This window comes from Saimiri boliviensis, chromosome 6 (genome assembly GCF_048565385.1).
Source record: "Saimiri boliviensis isolate mSaiBol1 chromosome 6, mSaiBol1.pri, whole genome shotgun sequence".
Lineage (NCBI taxonomy): Eukaryota > Metazoa > Chordata > Mammalia > Primates > Cebidae > Saimiri > Saimiri boliviensis.
In genome coordinates, this window is record NC_133454.1 from 61,064,004 (window position 1) to 61,082,671 (window position 18,668).

General features: G+C 41.4%; 1 protein-coding gene across 1 annotated transcript; it reads left to right on the forward strand.

The window, feature by feature from the left end:
* Nucleotides 1-15,566: 15,566 nt before the first annotated feature.
* PATE1 (prostate and testis expressed 1) lies at nt 15,567-18,251 on the forward strand. The gene is made up of 5 exons (XM_003923537.4): nt 15,567-15,624; nt 15,925-15,960; nt 16,640-16,675; nt 16,961-17,083; nt 17,810-18,251. The coding sequence occupies exons 1-5, from the start codon at nt 15,573-15,575 to the stop codon at nt 17,941-17,943; spliced, it is 381 nt and encodes a 126-aa protein (XP_003923586.1). The 5' UTR covers nt 15,567-15,572; the 3' UTR covers nt 17,944-18,251.
* Nucleotides 18,252-18,668: the final 417 nt, after the last annotated feature.

Sequence of the window (18,668 nt, forward strand, 5' to 3'; positions counted from 1 at the left end):
TAATACTACCTAGTCAGAGGAGCAAAAAGAAAAAATAATTTTAAGAAGTTGAGAAAAATCCTATGGGACTTATGGGATGCCACCAAGTAAACTGACATTGTAGGAATTCCAGAGGAATGGAAAAAAAGAAATGAGCATAAAGCTTATTTAAATAAGAAATATATCCCAAATTCGAAGAGGAAAATGAACATTCAGATCCATGAAATCCAAAAAATTAAACCAATGGTAATCAAAGCAGCGCATTACTGCCATAAAAATAGGGATTTAAATTGATAAAATGGAGTAGAGAGCCCAGAAACAAATTCATGCATTTATAGTCAATTGTTCTTTAACATAGGTGTCAATAACACAAAATAGGGAAAGGACAGTCTCTTCAATAAATTGTGTTAGGCAAACCAGATATCCACATGCAGAAGTATGAAACTGAACCCTTTATTACACTGTTTGTTTGTTTTTTAACTCAAAATTCAATCAAGACTTAATCATAAGACCTAGAACTGTAAAATTACCAGAAGAAAACAGAGGGAAAAAAATCTTCTTGATATTGGTCTGGGCAATTAATTTTGTATATGATCCTAAAAATACAGGCAATAAAAATGGACAAATGAAATTGCATCAAATCAAAATGCTTCTTTACGGCAAGGAAATAACAGAGTAATGAGACAATCTACAGAATGGGAGAAAATATTTACAAAGCATTTACACTTGACGAGGAGTTAATATCCAAAATTTAAAAGTAACTCAAACAACTCAATGGCAAGAAAATAATCTAATTAAAAATGAGCAAAAGACCAGAATTGATATTTCTTGAAAAAAGACATATGAATAGCCATAAAGTTATGAAAAAGTGCATCACTAATCATCAGGGAACACAAATCAAAACAACAATGAGATATAAATTCACGCTTTTATTAGAATTACTATTATTAAAAAGACAAAAGACCACTTCAAGGAGAACTACAAACCACTGATCAAGGAAATAAGTGAGGACACAAACAGATGAAAAAACATTCCATGCTCATGGTTAGGAAGAGTCAATATCATGAAAATGGCCATACTGCCCAAAGTAATTTATAGATTCAATACTATCTATCCCCATCAAGCTACCAATGACTTTCTTCACAGAATTGGAAAGAAATCGCTGTAAACTTCATATGGAACCAAAGAAGAGCCCACATAGCCAAGACAATCCTAAGCAAAAAAAAAAAAAAAAAAAAAAAGCTGGAGGCATCACGCTACCTGACTTCAAACTATATTACAAGGCTACTGTAATCAAAACAGCATAATATTGGTACCAAAACAGAAATATAGACCAACGGAACAGAAGAGAGTCCTCAGAAATAACACCACACAACTACAACCATCTGACCTTTGACAAACATGACAAAAACAAACAATGGGGAAAGGATTCCCTATTTAATAAATGGTGTTGGGAAAACTGGCTAGCCATGTGCAGAAAGCTGAAACTGGACCCCTTCCTTACACCTTGTACAAAAATTTAACTCTAGATGTATTAAAGATTTAAACATTAAGCCTAACACCATAAAAACTCTAGAAGAAAACCTAGGCAATACCATTCAGGACGTAGGCATGGGCAAGGACTTCATGACTAAAACACCAAAAGCAATGGCAACAAAAGCCAGAATAGACAATGGGGATCTAATTAAACTTAAGAGCTTCTGTATAGCAAAAGAAACTATCATTAGAGTGAACCAGCAACCAAAAGAATGGGAAAAAAATTTTTGCAATCTATTCATCTGACAAAGGGCTAATATCCAGAATCTACAAAGAACTTAAACAAATTTACAAGAAAAAAACAAAAACAACCCCATCAAAAAGTGGTTGAAGGATATGAACAGACACTTCTTAAAAGAAGACATTTATGCAGCCAACAAACATATGAAAAAAACTCATCATCACTCAGGAGACAACAGATACTGGAGAGGATGTGGAGAAATAGGGACACGTTTACAGTGTTGGTGGGAGTGTAAATTAGTTCAACCATAGTGGAACAGTGTGGCGATTCCTCAAGGATCTAGAAATAGAAATACCATTTGACCAGCAATCCCATTACTGGGTATATACCCAAAGGATTATAAATATTTCTCTTATAAAGACACATGCACACTGTTTATTGCAGCACTGTTTACAAAAGCAAAGACTTGGAACCAACCCAAATGCCCATCAATGATAGACTGGATAAAGAAAATGCAGCACATATACACCGTAGAATACTATGCAGCCATAGGTAAGAATGAGTTCATGTCATTTTAATTGATGAAACATGATTGTATACATTTGTGGGATTCAAAGTGATGTTTTGAAATATATATACAATGTGGGATGATTAAATCAAGCTAATTAGCATCACCTTGCTTACCTATTATTTTCTACAGTGAGACATTTGAGATTTACTCTCTTCGCTATTTTGAAATGTACATTATTGTTGAGTATAGTCACTTTGCTGTGAAATAGATCTCAAAACTTATTCCTTTTATTTACCTGAAACTTTGTACCCTTTAATCAACAACTGCCTATTCCTTTCCTCTTCAATGTGTCAGCCTCTGGTAACTATCATTCTACTTTCTACTTCTATGAGTTTAACTTTTTAAGATTTCACATATAACTGAGATCATGTGGTATTTATCTTTTGGTGTCTGGCTTCCTTCAGTTGGCATAACATCCTTTAAATGCATTCATGCTGTCACAAATAATAGAATTTTCTTTTTTTCTAAGGCTGAAAGGCATTCCATTGCGTGTGTACATCTGTGTGCATGTGCACCATGGTTTCTTTGTCCATTCACCTTTCAATGGACAGTTAGGCTGATTTCATAGTTCATCTATTGTGAATAATGCTGCAATGAACATGAAAATGCAGATATCTCTTTGAGATACCGATTTCATTTTCTCTGAATATATACCCAGAAGTGGGATTTCTGGAACATATGATAGTTCTATTTTAATTTTGTGAGTAACCTCCATAGTGTTTTCCATTATGAGGATACTAATTTATATTCCTACTAACAGTGCACAAGGGTTACCATTTCTCCACTCCCTCCCCGAACTTATCTTTTGTCTTTTAAAAAAATTATTTCTTATACTTTAAGTTCTGGGGTACATGTGCAAATCGTGCAGGTTTGTTACATAGGTATACATGTGCCATGGGTGGTGGTTTGCTGCATCCATCGCCCCGTCATCTACATTAGGTATTTCTCCTAAGGCTATCCCTCCCCAATCCCCCCACTCCCTGCTATCCCTCCCCTAGTCCCCCATCTCCCAGGCCCTGGTGTGTGATATTTCCCTCCCTGTGTCTGTGTGTTCTCATTGTTCAACACCCACTTATGGGTGAGAACATGCAGTGTTTGGTTTTCTGTTCTTGTGTCAGTTTGCTGAGAATGATGGTTTCCAGCTTCATCCATGTCCCGGTGAGGGCAGAGGGAGCTGGGAGCTGGGGACAGAGGGGACAGAGTGTCAGGAGATCCTGAGGAGCCCAGCTGCCAGAGGCGTGTGCACCACAGCAACTCCATCTTGAATAGGAGATGCTTGAGCTCCATGTTAAAAGGAGGCTGAGACATACTGGGCTGCATTCCCAGGCAGTGAAGGCATTCTAAGTCACAGGATGAAATAGGAGGTCAGCACAGGATACAGGTCACAGAGACCTTGGCGATAAAACAGGCTGCAATAAAGAAGCCAGTCCAAAACCCACCAAAACCAAGATGGCCAGGAGAGTGAGCTCTGGTCGGCCTCACTGCTACATTGCCGCCAGCACCATGACAGTTTACAAATGCCATGGCAACATCAGAAAGTTGCCGTATATAATCTAAAAAGGGGAGTCATGAATAATCTACCCCCCCGTTCAGCATGTCATGAAGAAATAACTCTAAAGATGGGCACCAGCGCCCTCTGGGATCCTCTATGGAGTAGCCATTCTATCTTTACTTTCCTAAAACACTTGCTTTTTTAGGAAAGAATAAACTTGTTCTGTGGCTCACACCTGTAATCCCAGCACTTTGGGAGGCTGAGGCAGGCCGATCACCTGACGTCAAGAGTTCGAGATCAGCCTGGCCAACATGGTGAAACCCTGTCTCTACTAAAAATATAAAAATTAGCTAGATATGGTGGCGAGCACCTGTGACCCCAGCACCTCAGGAGGCTGAAGCAGGAAAATCACTTCAACCCAGGAGGCGTAAGTTGTAGTGAGCCAAGATCACATCACTGCCCTCTATCTAGCCTGGGCAACAGAGTGAGACTCCATCTCAAAAAACAAACAAACAAACAAAAAACACCAAAACAACAACAACAAACAACAAAATGTGCTTTTATTTTATAGACTTGCCCGAGTCGTTTCTTGCATGAGATCCAAGAACCCTCCCTTGGGGTCTGGATCGGGTCCCCTTTTCCGTAACACAGCTGCAGATCCTGAAGGCAGTCAGACTTGGGTCCTAAGATGGGGAGTCGGGAATGTGATAAGGGCAGCCACCAGGTCCCAAGGATCTGGGCTTAAGGGGGTCTGCTGGGTCAGGAGGCATCTGCTGAAGATGGGGTCCTTCAATGTCAGGGAGGGGAACGGCCCACTTACACAATGGACTGAGGGTTATATTCAAGACAGAACATGCACACACACGAGTAGGACTGGGGAGTGTTCCTGGCCACAACAGTGAAGTTGAGACCTCTGGAATCAGGACGGGGTTCAAATCCTGACTCTGACGCTTGTGAGTGTGGCCTTGGGGCAAGTCGCCTCCCTAACGTGCAATTCCCTTGTCTGCAAAATGGGAACAGAGTTGTCCTCATTTTGTATGTTTGCTTATTACATTTAATCATTTTCCTAATCTTCATTTTACCCTTATGAGGGTTGTCAGACTTAGCAAATCATCATACAGATGCCCAGTTATATTTTAAGACAAAGAGGGAATAAGGTTTTAGTCTAAGTCTTGTGCATTATTTGGAACATACACTGAGAGCCCGAAACTCTCACTTCATTGGATGTCCTGTGTTTTCTCTGGCAACCCTGCTCCCCACCAATGTGGTGCTTTTGGGATAGTTATCTCCCCGCTCTCAGCTTTGGTTCCTGTATCTGGAAAATGTGGAAGTGGGAGGTAGAATAAATGATTTTCAAGTTTCTGTGACTTTCTGAGAGTCATTCACAGGTTACTTGAACCCATTCTCTCACCAAGCCCCACCCCAACTCCAATCTGCATGCCTCAGTTTCCCCTCTCAGTCCTTAGGAATACTATTTTTCTTTTTCTTGAGATGGAATCTCGCTCTGTTACCCAGGCAGGAGTGCAGTGTCACGATCTTGGCTCACTGCAACCTCTGTTTCCCAACCAATTCTGTCTCAGCCTCCTGAGTAGCTGGGATTACAGGTATGCTTCACCATGCCTGGCTAATTTTTGTAATTTTAGTACAGACAGGGTTTTGCCATGTTGCCAGGCTGGTCTCGAACTCCTGGCCTCAAGTGATGTACCCACCTCAGCCTCCCTAACTGCTGGGATTACAGGTTTGACCCACCTCACCCAGCTCAAAGAAAATAGAACACTATTTTTCTAATCTTGGGTCAGTTTGTTTCATTTATGCAGCAATGGCGCCACCTGGTGGCTCCATGGAGAAGTGCCCTGAGGGTAAATAGCCCACCCCAGGGGTTGGAAAAACAGTCAAAGGAATCTGACATAAGATGAACATCTTGCTCTGGGGGAAAAATTGTTCATTAAACTGTAGCAACCCCAGTATCCACCCCTCCTTCACCAAGATCTCCTGGTGATGTTAGGAGCTGTCTACTAAGAGGCAGGAGAAGTGCCCAGGAAAAGTGACACGGTGCATTATCTGCAGATATCTTGGTCTTCTCTGAATTTTTTTTTTTTTTTTTTTTTTTTTTTTTTTTGAGGTAGAGTCTTGCTCTGTCCCTCATGCTGTAGTGCAGTGGTGTAATCTCGTCTAACTGCAATTTACGCCTCCTGGGTTCAAGCCATTCTCCTGCCTCACCTTAGTAGCTGGGATTACAGGCGCCTGCCACACCATGCGTGGCTAATTTTTTATTTTCAGTAGAGATGAGGTTTTGCCATGTTGGCCAGGCTGGTCTCGAACTCCTGACCTCAAGTGATCCACCTGCCTCAGCCTCCTAAAGTGCTGAAATTACAGGCATGAGCCGCTGCGCACGGCCTGGTCTCCATTGACTTTTAGCAACGATGGTATCAACCTGATCAATTGTCCTGAATTTTCCCATGTTGTTCCTCTCTCCATCTCTTTCTTCCTAATTATGACATTGTACGCCCTGCCCATCAAGCACTATCTGAGTGCCTTCTACTGCACTTGCTAAGCACTTATAGTTTGCAAGGCCCTGCAATACAAGGTGAAGGCATTAGAAAAGGTCCTGGCCCCTAATCCTGGCAAAAACAATCGTATGCATGTGCATTTGATTTTTTTCAATTATTCAATTAAAATAAAAATGCCACTAACATTTTTCACAAGGCCAGGCACAGTGGCTCACACCTGTAATCTCAGCACTTTGGGAGGCTGAGATGGGTGGATCATTTGAGGTCAGGAGTTGGAGATCAGTCTGGCCAACATGGTGAAACCCAGTGTCTACTAAAAATACAAAAATGATCCAGACCCAGTGGCGCATGCCTGTAATCCCAGCTCTTCAGGAGGCTGAGGCTGGAGAACCGTTTGAACCCAGGAGGCGGAGGTTGCAGTGAACTGAGATTGCACCATGGCACTCCAGCCTGGGTGATGTAGCAAGACTCTGTTTCAAGAAAACAAAACTTTTTTTACAATTTTTAGAAAGAGGGTCTTTCTCTGTCTCAGAGCTGGAATTCAATGGCGTAATCACAGCTCACTGTAACCTCGAACTCCTGGGCTCAAGTGATCCTCCTGCCTCAGCCTCCCAAGTAGTACTATAGGTGTGCACTGCCAACATGCCCAATTAATTAAAAAAAAAGGTTTTTTTTGTAGAGATAGGATCTCTCTGGTTGGCATATTGCGCAGGCTAGCCTTGATCTCCTGGCCTCAAGTGAACCTCCCACCTCAGCCCCCTTATGCCAATATACCTTAAATGTACCTAGCTGGGGCTTCTGCCTGTGGTGCCAGCACTTTGGGAAGCCGAGATAGGCGGATCACTTGAGGCCAGGAGCTTGAGAGCACCTGGCCAACGTAGTGAAACCTCATCTCTACTAAAACTACAAAAAATTAGCTGGGTGTGGTAGTGCCTGTAATCCCAGCTACTAGGTAGGCTGAGGCACGAGAATTGCTTGAACCTGGGAGGCGGAGGTTGCAGTGAGCTGAGATCATGCTGCCCCAGCCTGGCCAACAGAGAGAGACTCTATCTCAAACAAACAAACATCTAGACAGGGCTCTGGAAACCATGGCATATAGTACCTACACGGGAGACATAGAGATCCCACCACCTGTTTTTATACAGCCCATGAGCTGCACAAGAATGTTTACTGGTTTTATATTTTTAAATACTTGAAAAAAATCAGGCTGGGCATGGTGGCTCACACCTGCAATCCCAGCCCTTTGGGAGGCCGAGGTGGGCGGATCACCTGAGGTCAGGAGTTGGAGACCAGCCTGGCTAACATGGTGAAACCCCATCTCTACTAAAATACAAAAATTAGCCAGGCCTGGTGGCATGCACCCGTAATCCCAGGCTATAGTGCAGTGGTGCCAACTCAGCTCACTGCAATCTTCTCCTCCTGGGTTCAAGCAGCTCTCCTGCCTCAGCCTCCCTAGTAGCTGGGACTACAGGCATGTGTCACCTTGCCTGGCTAATTTTTGTATGTAATCCCACCTACTTGGGAGGGTGAGGCAGAGAACTGCTGGAACCCCAGGAGACGGAGATTGCAGTGAGCTGAGATTGCGCCACTGCACTCCAGCCTGGGTGCAAGACTGCATCTCAAAAAAGAAAAAATTGTATTTTTAGTAGAGATGGAATTTCATCACATTGGCCTGGCTGGTCTTGAACTCCTGACCTCACATGATCTGTCCACTTCAGCCTCCCAAAGTGCTAGGATTACGGGCATGAGCCACCTCTCCAGCCAGTATTCAGAAATTAATGGATAGATGGGTGGATGGATGGATGGACGGATGGATGGATGGATAGATGGGATATTAGTCCGTTTTCACGCTGCTATATAGAACTACATGAGACTGGGTGATTTATAAAGAAAAGAGGTTTGACTGACTCACAGTTCCTAAGGCTTAACAGGAAACATGACTGGGGGGGGGTCTTAGGAAACTTATAATCATGACGGAAGGTAAAGGAGAAACAAGGCATGTTTTTTCATGGCGGCAGGAGAGGGAGGGAAAGAAAGAAAGAAAGAGGGAAACTGCCATACTTCATTTTTTTTGAAACGGAGTTTCACTCTTGTTGTCCAAGCTCTAGTGCAATGGTGCAATCTTGGCTCACTGTACCCTCCCAGGATCAAGCAGTTCTCCTGCCTCAGACTCGTGAGTAGTTGGGACTACAGGTACCCGCCACCATGCCTGGCTAATTTTTTTTTTTTTTTTTAGTAGAAATGGGGTTTCACCATGTTGGCCAGGTTGGTCTCAAACTCCCGACCTCAAGTGATCCACCTACCTTGGCCTCCCAAAGTGCTGGGATTACAGGCGTGAGCCACTGCGTCTGTCCTGTCATACATTTTTTTTTTTTTAAGGCATTCTTCCAGTTTGTCACCCAGTCTGGAGTGCAGTGGTATGATCTTCACTCACTGCAACCTCTACTTCCCAAGTTCAGTCTATTCTTGTGCCTTGGCCTCCCAAGTAGCTGAGCTTACAGGCACATGCCACCATGCCTGGATAATTTTTGTATTATTAGTAGAGACGGGGTTTTGCCGTGTTGGCCAGGCTTGTCTTGAACTCTTGACCGCGGGTGATCCGTCCGCCCACCTTGACCTCCCAAAGTGCTGAGATCACAGGCAGGAGCTACCGAGGCTGGTCCCATACACCACATTGTATATATATTTTAAAACATCACATTGAACCCCACAAATATTTCATCAATTAAAAATAATTTTAATAAAACATTAATGTGAGGAAGGAGAAGGAAGAGAGAATATTAAAAGTCACACCATGGGCTGGGCGCGGTGGCTCAAGCCTGTAATCCCAGCACTTTGGGAGGCTGAGGCACGTGGATCACAAAGTCAAGAGATCGAGACCATCCTGGTCAACATGGTGAAACTCCATCTCTACTAAAAATACAAAAAATTAGCTGGGCATGGTGGCACGTTCCTGTAATCCCAACTACTCAGGAGGCTGAGGCAGGAGAGCTGCCTGAACTCAGGAGGTAGAGGTTGCAGTGAGCCGAGATCGCGCCATTGCACGCCAGCCTGGGTAACAAGAGCGAAACTCCGTCTCAAAAAAAAAAAAAAAAAGAAAAAGAAAAAAAGAAAAGTCACACCATGTTTTCAACTTCACATAAATAAGGAACACATAATTAGACAAAGTTGTGTATAAAATTGTAAAAGCTTGCTTCTTGATATTACAGTCGAGAATAATAAAACTTTTCTGACCTGTACTAAGAAACGAAAAATAATGTTAAGCAAAATATAAAAATAAAGACATAACAATGGATTTAGTAAGTACTGCATAAATGTTCTTTATAGTTTTAAAAATTTACGTTATCTTTTGTGTACTTCAAATGTATTTTATATTTCTCAGTAGAAAGAAGCACAAAATTAAAAGATAAATGATGATTTAGAGGTGTCAGTGGCTGGGACGCCAGGACCCTTTGAACACACCATGTTTTGTCAGTCTATTAGGTCTGTTGTTCCACACACTGGTTATAGAGGTACCTTGTGAATACTTTAGTACTGAAAGTCATGCTGATTCTCCATGGCCATCTGTTATTGGCACCACAGTGTGATCTCAGTCCCGCTATGTGAGGATGGAAGGCTAATCAAGACTTCAACAGGACAGAAGTTTGAATTCAAGTGACCTCATTCTTTTTTTCTCAAAACTGAAATCTTCCCTAAGCTTCCACGATCAAAAAAGAGAGAGAATTCAGCACCTACAAGCAACATCATGATCCTATACTAGTGCCTATCAACACTCAACATATTCTTTCTCTTTTCCAATTGTTTTCTAGAGAAGTACAAAATGTATATGGAGAATTTCCTAAAACATATATAAACAATGCAAGGCAAATTATTAGGCTCATGCACAAAACATTTTTGGAGCAATTTTACTGAGGTATAGATTACATGTATTAAAATGAACACATTTAAATATAGACTTCACTGAGTTTTGACAGTGTGCACAACTGTGTAACCATCACCACCACAGTTAAGGTATAGGACATTTCTGTTAGCTCAAAAAGTATTCTCAATGCCCTTTGCAATCAACACCAAACCCTACCTTCTATCCCCTGTAATCATTCCTCTACTTTCTGTCATTAGAGATCAGTTTTGACTGCTATAGTATTTCAGACAAAGAGAATCAAGCACTTTCTGTGCATATGTTCTTTTACTCAGTATAATGCTTTCACCCTGGAGGAAAGAAAGCACATGTTCCCAAAAAAGCCTAAAAAGGAATGTTCATAGTAACTGTTTTTGTAGTATCCTCCAACTAGAAAGAACACAGGTATTCCTCTAAGAGTGAAAGGATAAAGTGTGGTACATCCATACAATGGAATACTATTCAGCAATAAAAAAGAGTTAGCTATTGATACTTGCAAAAATTGGATGGCCCTCAAGGCTATTATGCCAAATGAAAAAAATCCACTTTCAAAGGATTGCATACTAAATGATTCCCTTTATAGAACACTCTTTAAATGACAAAATTATAGTGATGGCAAACTAATCAGTGCTTATCAGGCTAAGTCAGGCTGATAGAATTGGGGAGAGTCTGCCGTAAAGCGGGGGCAGGGGACACGAGGGAATTTCTTTGTGGTTATGGACAGTTATGTATCCTGCTTTGGTGATTTTACACAAACCTACACAATTGATAAAATTTCATAGTAATATACACCAAAAAAGTATATGTAAAAACTGAAGAAACTCAAATAAGGTCCATAAGTTAAAGTTAATATTAATAGAATTATACCAATGTCTATTTCTTGGTTTAGAAAATGTATGGGTTATTGAAGATGTTATCATTGGGAAAGCTGGGTAAAAAGCACATAGAAGCTTTTTTTTTGCAACTTCTTGTGATTTATAAATTATTTCAAAATAAAAATTTCTGTAATAACTTGATTTTTTTTTGGATCTTAGCTTTTTAAAATTATGTTATTTTCTTCTTAGAGAAGCTGTACAGCTTGCATTAGATTGATTCCTAGCTAATTCCTCTATTTTACACTTTATGCTTTTCAGAACTTTATTTTCTAACTTTTTGCTAGACAATTCACAATTCACTCTTTATTCTCCTACATCTGACTTCCCATTCTCTCCTTCACTGTGGACATGAATGACCTCTATGTGCTCTGTCATATTGTCACCTTTTAGTCTTCCTTTGAATTGATCTCTTAGTAGAATTTGGCACTGAATTTGTGCATCGTCCTTGATATCTCTGGGTGACTTTTCTTATGAACATCTTAACTACCAAGGGTACTGCTGGCCCAAAGATCAGAACAGCTGGACTAATGCTTATGCATTCAGGAAGATTGACCATGGAGGACGACTTTTGGAGTTTGAGCTTGATGAACTCCAGACTGAAGCACTAAGGAGGTATGGAGTGTGGGGACTCTGTGGGCCTGAGGAACCAAAGAAGATCACACTGGAAATCTTTTCTTTCTTCTCTACAGTAGTTCTTGAATGGATACATTTGTCCTACAGCCTTGATTAATTCAAACTAACATATCAATTCAATTTAACAATTATTTATTGATAGTACTCAGTCCCAACAATTCCAAGTTTGTTAATGGTATTACTATTGCTTAATCATGTGTTTATTTCATTTTAATTCAGAAGAAATTTCCTCTGGATATACATTTCTATATTGGCATATTAAAGATATCATCTCATAACATCTAGCCTCCTTCTCATTGAGAATTCCGCCATCAGTCTCATGTTCTTTGGAATGTATTATGTCCTTTGTCCTCTGGTTGATTTTAACATTTTATTATTTTCTTTGACCTTCTGAAATTTCACTATGATGCTGCATTTTTTGTTCCTCTTGCTTATAGCATTTTGGGCTTCTTGAATCTCTGGGCTGATGTTTTCCATCAGTACTGGGAAGTTCTCCACCATAATATTTATATAACTAAATACCATAATGCATTGCAAAAAAGTAAATCTTTATACAAAAACATGAATAATTCCTAAAATGCATACTGTATGATTCTATTTACATCAATATTTAAAACAGGTGGCCAGGCGTGGTGGCTCATGCCTGTAATTCTAGCATTTTGGGAGGTCAAAGTGGGCAGATCACCTGAGGTCAGGAGTTTGAGATCAACCTGACCAACATGGCAAAATCGTGTCTCTACTAAAATACAAAAATCAGCCAGACATGGTGGTGTGCACCTGTAATCCCGGCTAGTGGTGGTGGTGGGGAGGTGGTGGGAGGGGGCTGAGGCAGGAGAATTGCTTGAACCCTGGAGGTGGAGGTTGCAGTAAGCCAAGATCATGCCACTGCACACCAGCCTGAGCAAGAAAGCGAGACTCCATCCCAAAAATAAAAAATAATAAAATAGGCAAAACTATAGTGCAGTTTTAGTTTCGCACCATAAAACTGAAACTACAAAAGAAAACAATGGTTAGAATTTATAAAAGAAAGAATAGTGTTCCGCATCAGATGAGGAAAAAAGAATGTATTTAGAAAGGACCCCTTGGCATGGGGAGTTTTCTGTGGTTTGAGCAATATTCTTACTTTCTGACACGGTTTATAATTACCAATTTGCATTAAATAGTTTAAAATATTAATTTAAATCTTATACCTTTTCTGGTATGTGAATGTTTCACCAATATAAAAATCCCACACCACCTATGTGTGTGCATGCACACACACACACACACACACACACACACACACACACATACACAGAGAGAGAGAGAGAGAGAGAGAAGAAAAAACAAGGGAGAAACTTCTTGGACAAACTGGCCAAGGACAGCCTCTCTGAACACAGACAGATCTAGAGAAAGACACTTTACAAGTATGTAGTAACCTCAGCAATATTGGCAGCTACGTGCCTCCTTGGGTGCCCTGGCAGTTTGAGAAGAGGTCTCTGGGAATTGCCTTCATGTACTTGTGAATTTACCATGCAAAGCAGGGAAAGAGTCCCTGATTTCTCCGTAGCTGAATTCTCAGGGGGATAGCTAGGTTTGCTGGTACAAAATAATAACATCTGGGACTTTTTATTTAATCTGCAAGCGACAATAGGAACAATAAATAAATTATTGACTATTTCACTCTTGAGTCCCAGACCTACCTTCCTGGTCACTTCAGTGTCCAGGATATCTTCTCCAACCCTCGGTACAATAGAAAGAAATGACATGGGGAATTGTCAACATACTGAGAGATTCTGAGATTCACAGAAATTCTGAAGAGATGGAAAGTTTCATGGTAGCAAAGAACGTACACAGAAAGGCTCCCCAGAGTCATAAATGCTCTTTCTTGGACCTGCCCATATTGTCTGAATATTTCCTCCATTTTTCATGTCCCTCAAGAGGATAGATTGACTCTGATTTCATCTAGTTTGAGTCACCTAGAGCTATGCTCTTCACTTGCCTGAGGGAAAAGGGGCAGACTATTCTGATCTGACCGTTCCTTTGAACTCTGACAGAGAACTGTCTCCTCTCCACACACTGCTAGTTTAAGTCCTGTGGTTTTGGGGAAACTCCAGGAGTCTGGCCACCGGTGCTGCAGTGAAACAATAACTGTGGTTCGTCTGGTTTACCTTCCTCCTCACAGGTAGGGTCCACCTAAACTGAGATCTCTTTCCTCAAATCCTGGTACTCACCACTAGCCCAGTTAACATACTCAAAATGATTATTATGCAAAAATATCTCAGTTCCCAATGAACCTCAGGATATGTTGCTGTATCCCCTATGAAGTGTAGCTTTATTTCTTTTAAAATTAATAACTGATTGGAAGGTGAATTTCCATTCACAAATCACCATTTTTTATTGATTTGCATGATAATATTGGAAATGCAAACTCAAAGTTCTTGGCCATAATCTAAACATCTTCTAATCACACACACAAAGACATAACTAAGTACCTCATCAGCCTCAGAGTTGAGGTGTAAAACAGGGCTTACTATTCTGGACTAATCACATCTCCAGAACTCTGTGTTGGAGAGGAGGGGATCGTGAATAAAGGGCTTTACAACTTCCAAAGGGTTCAAAGTAATAGGGCGAAAGGGATTCCTGAATACTTTTTAGCCATGGGTCTGAAATTTAGGACATAAGCAGAATTTGATGGTGGTGGTGGTGGGGTACCTTAAAGCAAAAAGGTAAAAGGATTAAAGGCACAAAGAAAAGGAGCAGAGCGAGACTCAGCAGGAAAATCAGGTATTAGGGCCACAAGGCTAGGGAGTATACACACATTTGAGGAGATTTTAGGAGCAAGTCGATACAGGAGTTCAAGTAGAAGCAAGGAATACAGGTGGATCCATTAAAATCATTGGCTGGGAGGAAGAAATTTCTGCTGTAAGGGAAGTAGTATAATAATATTATGGAAGTGTAATGACGTAAGGAGACAGTTTCTGATGGGTCAGAGGAAGAGAACATTTCCTCCTATCTCATGGGTCCCATTAGGCAAATAACTGTGGGATTCTTAGAAGGAAAGAAGGGGATATCTCAAAATGCAAGAGAAAGGAGTGTAAGATGCAAGGGAAGATGTTAAATTTCAGGCAAATGAAAGGAAGGAAAGGAAGACTTCTGCCAGTGAATATGCAGAACACAAAAAAGTCAGTGCTATCGCGTGTGTGTGTGTGTGTGTGTACACATGTGCATATGTGTGCGCAAGTGTGTATGTAGTACATTAATACTTCATGGTGTTACTTACTTCATCAGGGTAGTCAGTGCCAGGTCAGCAGTTAGTACATAACCCTTCCTCTGTGCATGAAAATGCCAGTTTGATCTTTTGGCATGTAGTAACGACCTCCAAAATATCATGAATCCAAAAATCTTTTTCATGCTCTCCTCATGGGAACCCTCTGTATGCCTCTGACCCTAACCTTTCTGTGTCCTCTCTTCTCCACTCCTACAGGTATGTATTTTTAAAGTCTGTGTTCAGCCTTCTTTTTGCCTTTCTGCACTCCAATGATTTGTACTTATATATTCTCTCAGCTTTAATACATGTCTTGATGTAGATGACTCAGTTCTATCCAGCCCAACTTTATCCTTGTGTTCTTTTACACTGTGGTATAGTGAAAAGACCATAGAAACTTGCATCCAAAATCCTAAGTGGTAGAACTGGAATTAATCAGGTTCAGGATTGACCTAGCCATTCCCTCTGCCTCCAAGTTTCCAAGAAGAGAAATTACAGAGTCATTAATTTCCCTAGGAGCAAAGTATGCCTTCCAAGAACTTCCACAGCGTCTCCACCCCTAACCCTTCCCAGGGAAGCCCAACCTTGCAGGTGTATAAATAGGCGCTCTTGAAGCTTCCTGTTGTAGCCTGGCCCTCCCTCTTTCCAAAATGGACAAATCCATCCTGCTGGAACTCCCCATTCTGCTCTGCTGCTTTAGGGGTGAGTTTCTAGGGTTGACAGCTGAGATTCCTGAATTTAGGAACAGGCGAGAGCACCCCGGCAGAGGCCTTCTCATGGGAGTCCTGTGGTAACAGAGGCATGATGAGCTTCTGCTGTAATGCTACACCTTCTACCTGGGTATGTCATGTCCTCACGACCTTAACTAAAGCTCTTCTCCCTTCCTTTATAGGGGGGAAATATGAAGATTAGAGAGGAATTTAGTGGATTTTCATAGAAGCTTTGAGATGGGTTTGGAAAATGAGGTCTGTAGACAGTGTATCTTTTTTTTTTTTTTAACAGCATTATCTGGATCACTTTTACAGAGAAATGCTGCAGGTGAGTAGAAATAGATAAGTGATATGAGAAAGGGAAGGTCTGAGGAAGGAGAGATGAGTGGGGTGAGGTGGGCACCAGGGGCTAAAATAAAACAAAATGGAAATAGACCTTGAGTCCCAACACTCAATAATGTCTTCCAGCAGGACAGAGCTGGGATGGGAGCTGATTTTAGGTTTGACAAAATAATGTTAGCTTCAACCAACAAGGCCAGGAGTGTCAGTGAAGGGCAAGGAAAAGGGAAAGGAGGAAGTGGAATGTTGGCTTTTCAGGTGTTACTTGGCCAAATCTAAAGCATGGTAACTTTAGGAATTTCAGGTAATTCTCCCCAGGGTCAGATTCCAGGCACCCACAGGTAAGAGTGCCACATAGGGTCAATTAAAAAGAAGGGAATAAAGCAAAAATCAACGTGCATTTATCTTTCTCCTTCTGGTCTGTGCTTCATCCTATAGGAATGGGTAGATGAATTGGAGAATCCCCAAAAAGGTGAAGAGATTTAGAAGGAGAGAAGAGGTACAGAGGTGCCCAGTAGGTGACTAGGCATTAGAGGGACAGAAAGGGTCTGGAATGGCTCCAGTTTAAGAGTGCAGGATGGACCTGGAAGGGCAGATTATAAGGACCCTGTACAAGAGTAAATCTCAGACAAATTTCAGATGTGTTTTATTTCTCTTTGCCAGTACAGCCAATGAAGAAGTTGTCATGGAAGATGATTATCCTAGTGAGTATGAAGAGGACTGGTCTGATCATCAGTCTTGATAATGTTTCGCTTTTTCTTATTCCTCCACCTTTCTTTCTCCTCCCATTTTACAAGCTAAAACTCCTGAGACCATAAACCCCAGCCACTCTCTTGGCTAGTGTATTTTCATAGAGGCAGAAGTTCACACTTGATGGGCTCTGGCAAAGCCCTCTGGCTCTAGGCAGACTTCTAACCCAAAAGGAGAGACGGGTTCTTTCATGGTAGTGCCATCTTTTCTCACTTCTCTTTCCCCATTCTCCTGCCAAGCGACAGGTATCATTCAGTGTAGGATGTGCCACCTCCAGTTCTCAGGAGAAAAGTGCTCTAGAGGAAGAGGAATATGCACAGGAACAGCAGAAGAGTCCTGCGTATTTGGGAAGATTTCCAAAAGTAAGTAACGGGTGGAAGGAGTAGACAGGGAATTATTGGCCATGGCAGAAATGGGGGGCCTTACTTTACTTTTACTACAGGCAGTCTCACGCCTGGGCTGGCTATTTTTTCACCCCAGTCATATACCGTAATGGAAATTAGATGGAGATGGTCACTAAGGAGGGTGGGGCCCTACAGCTAAGGAATTAGTATTTTAAGAAGCCTGAAAAAAACAGAGGAGAATAAATCGAGGTGAGAGAACAGGCATGATCTATGTCCAATGGGTAACAGTGAGTTGTTGAGGTGGGGAGGGGGCTTTTGGCCTTTGTACCTACCTGGGTTTCCCTTATCTGTGGAAACAGAAGGGTCAGAGTCATCAGTAGACTCTGGCTGAATTGCCCTGGATGGTTAAGACAAGACATCATGATTTCTCTTTTTCCCCCCTTTGTGCTAAATTATCTCTTGGCATTTACAACCTTGCTTAAACCAGTGCTGGGATTCTCAGTAGAAACACCCAGCTTTGGCAATCCCTGAATTACTGCTCTCCTTACTGTCCTACCCCCAATAATCATTTTAGGCTGCTCCGTCACTGCATTTCTTTCGGGAAGCTCCAACTTGCAACATCTTCCAGTTCTTTACATTTGAATAACGGAGCTTTGAACTACACAAGGTTCTTACGTGTTGGTGTGGTCTGAAGAAAAGTCTCATGGCCAGGCTTTCCGATCTGTTTTTTTCTTCCTTCCGCAGGGGATGGTACTCCCTTTTTAATCTTCATGGGCTGCCAAAAGAACTGTGCTGATGTAAAAGGCATAAGGTGGAGTGTCTATTTTGTGAACTTCAAGTGCTGCAGGGACTACGACCTTTGCAACGAAGACCTTTAGAAGTTGATTGTTCTTCTGTGACTCTTATTTCTGGGTCAGGTTTTTGCCTCAGCCTCTTCACAATGACTTTCTAAACACACACACACACACACACACACACACACACACACACACACACGCTACGGAAGAGGATTGCAAACACATGTCTCCACTTTCTGCACATGAATGGAAAATCCCTCTCCTTTTCTACTCTGTGTTGCCCCTTAAAATAAGTCAATAAATAATCTTGAGAGCAAGAACAAGATCAATATATCCTGCAGCTTGCTACAAACCCTAGCACTTTCACTTTATAACCAATTTGTTCAGAAAAGGAGGAAAAGGATAGTTTAATTTTGAAAATCATAATCTCTATTCTCGTGGAGCTTAGACTAACGGGAGAGACAGATCTTAAGTAAATAATATTAACAGCTTCTACTTACATGACAGTTACTATGTGAGAGGCACCGTTATAAACCCTTTTTATCTTCTGACTCATTTACTCTTCACACAAACCTGAGAGTCGTACTACTCCCCATGTAGGTCAGTCAGAAAATAAAAACATCACCAGTCATTTTTACAGAGACTTTAAAATTAAGAATGGTTAATCAGGTATTGGAGGACACAAAAAGCCAAAGGAAGATATTGAATTAACAGAGACAGAAATTGCAAGAAGCTACTAAAACCTGTAGGTCTAGGGAAACACAGGGAAAATGTTGGAGGTCCATACTTCTAAGGTCTAATTAATT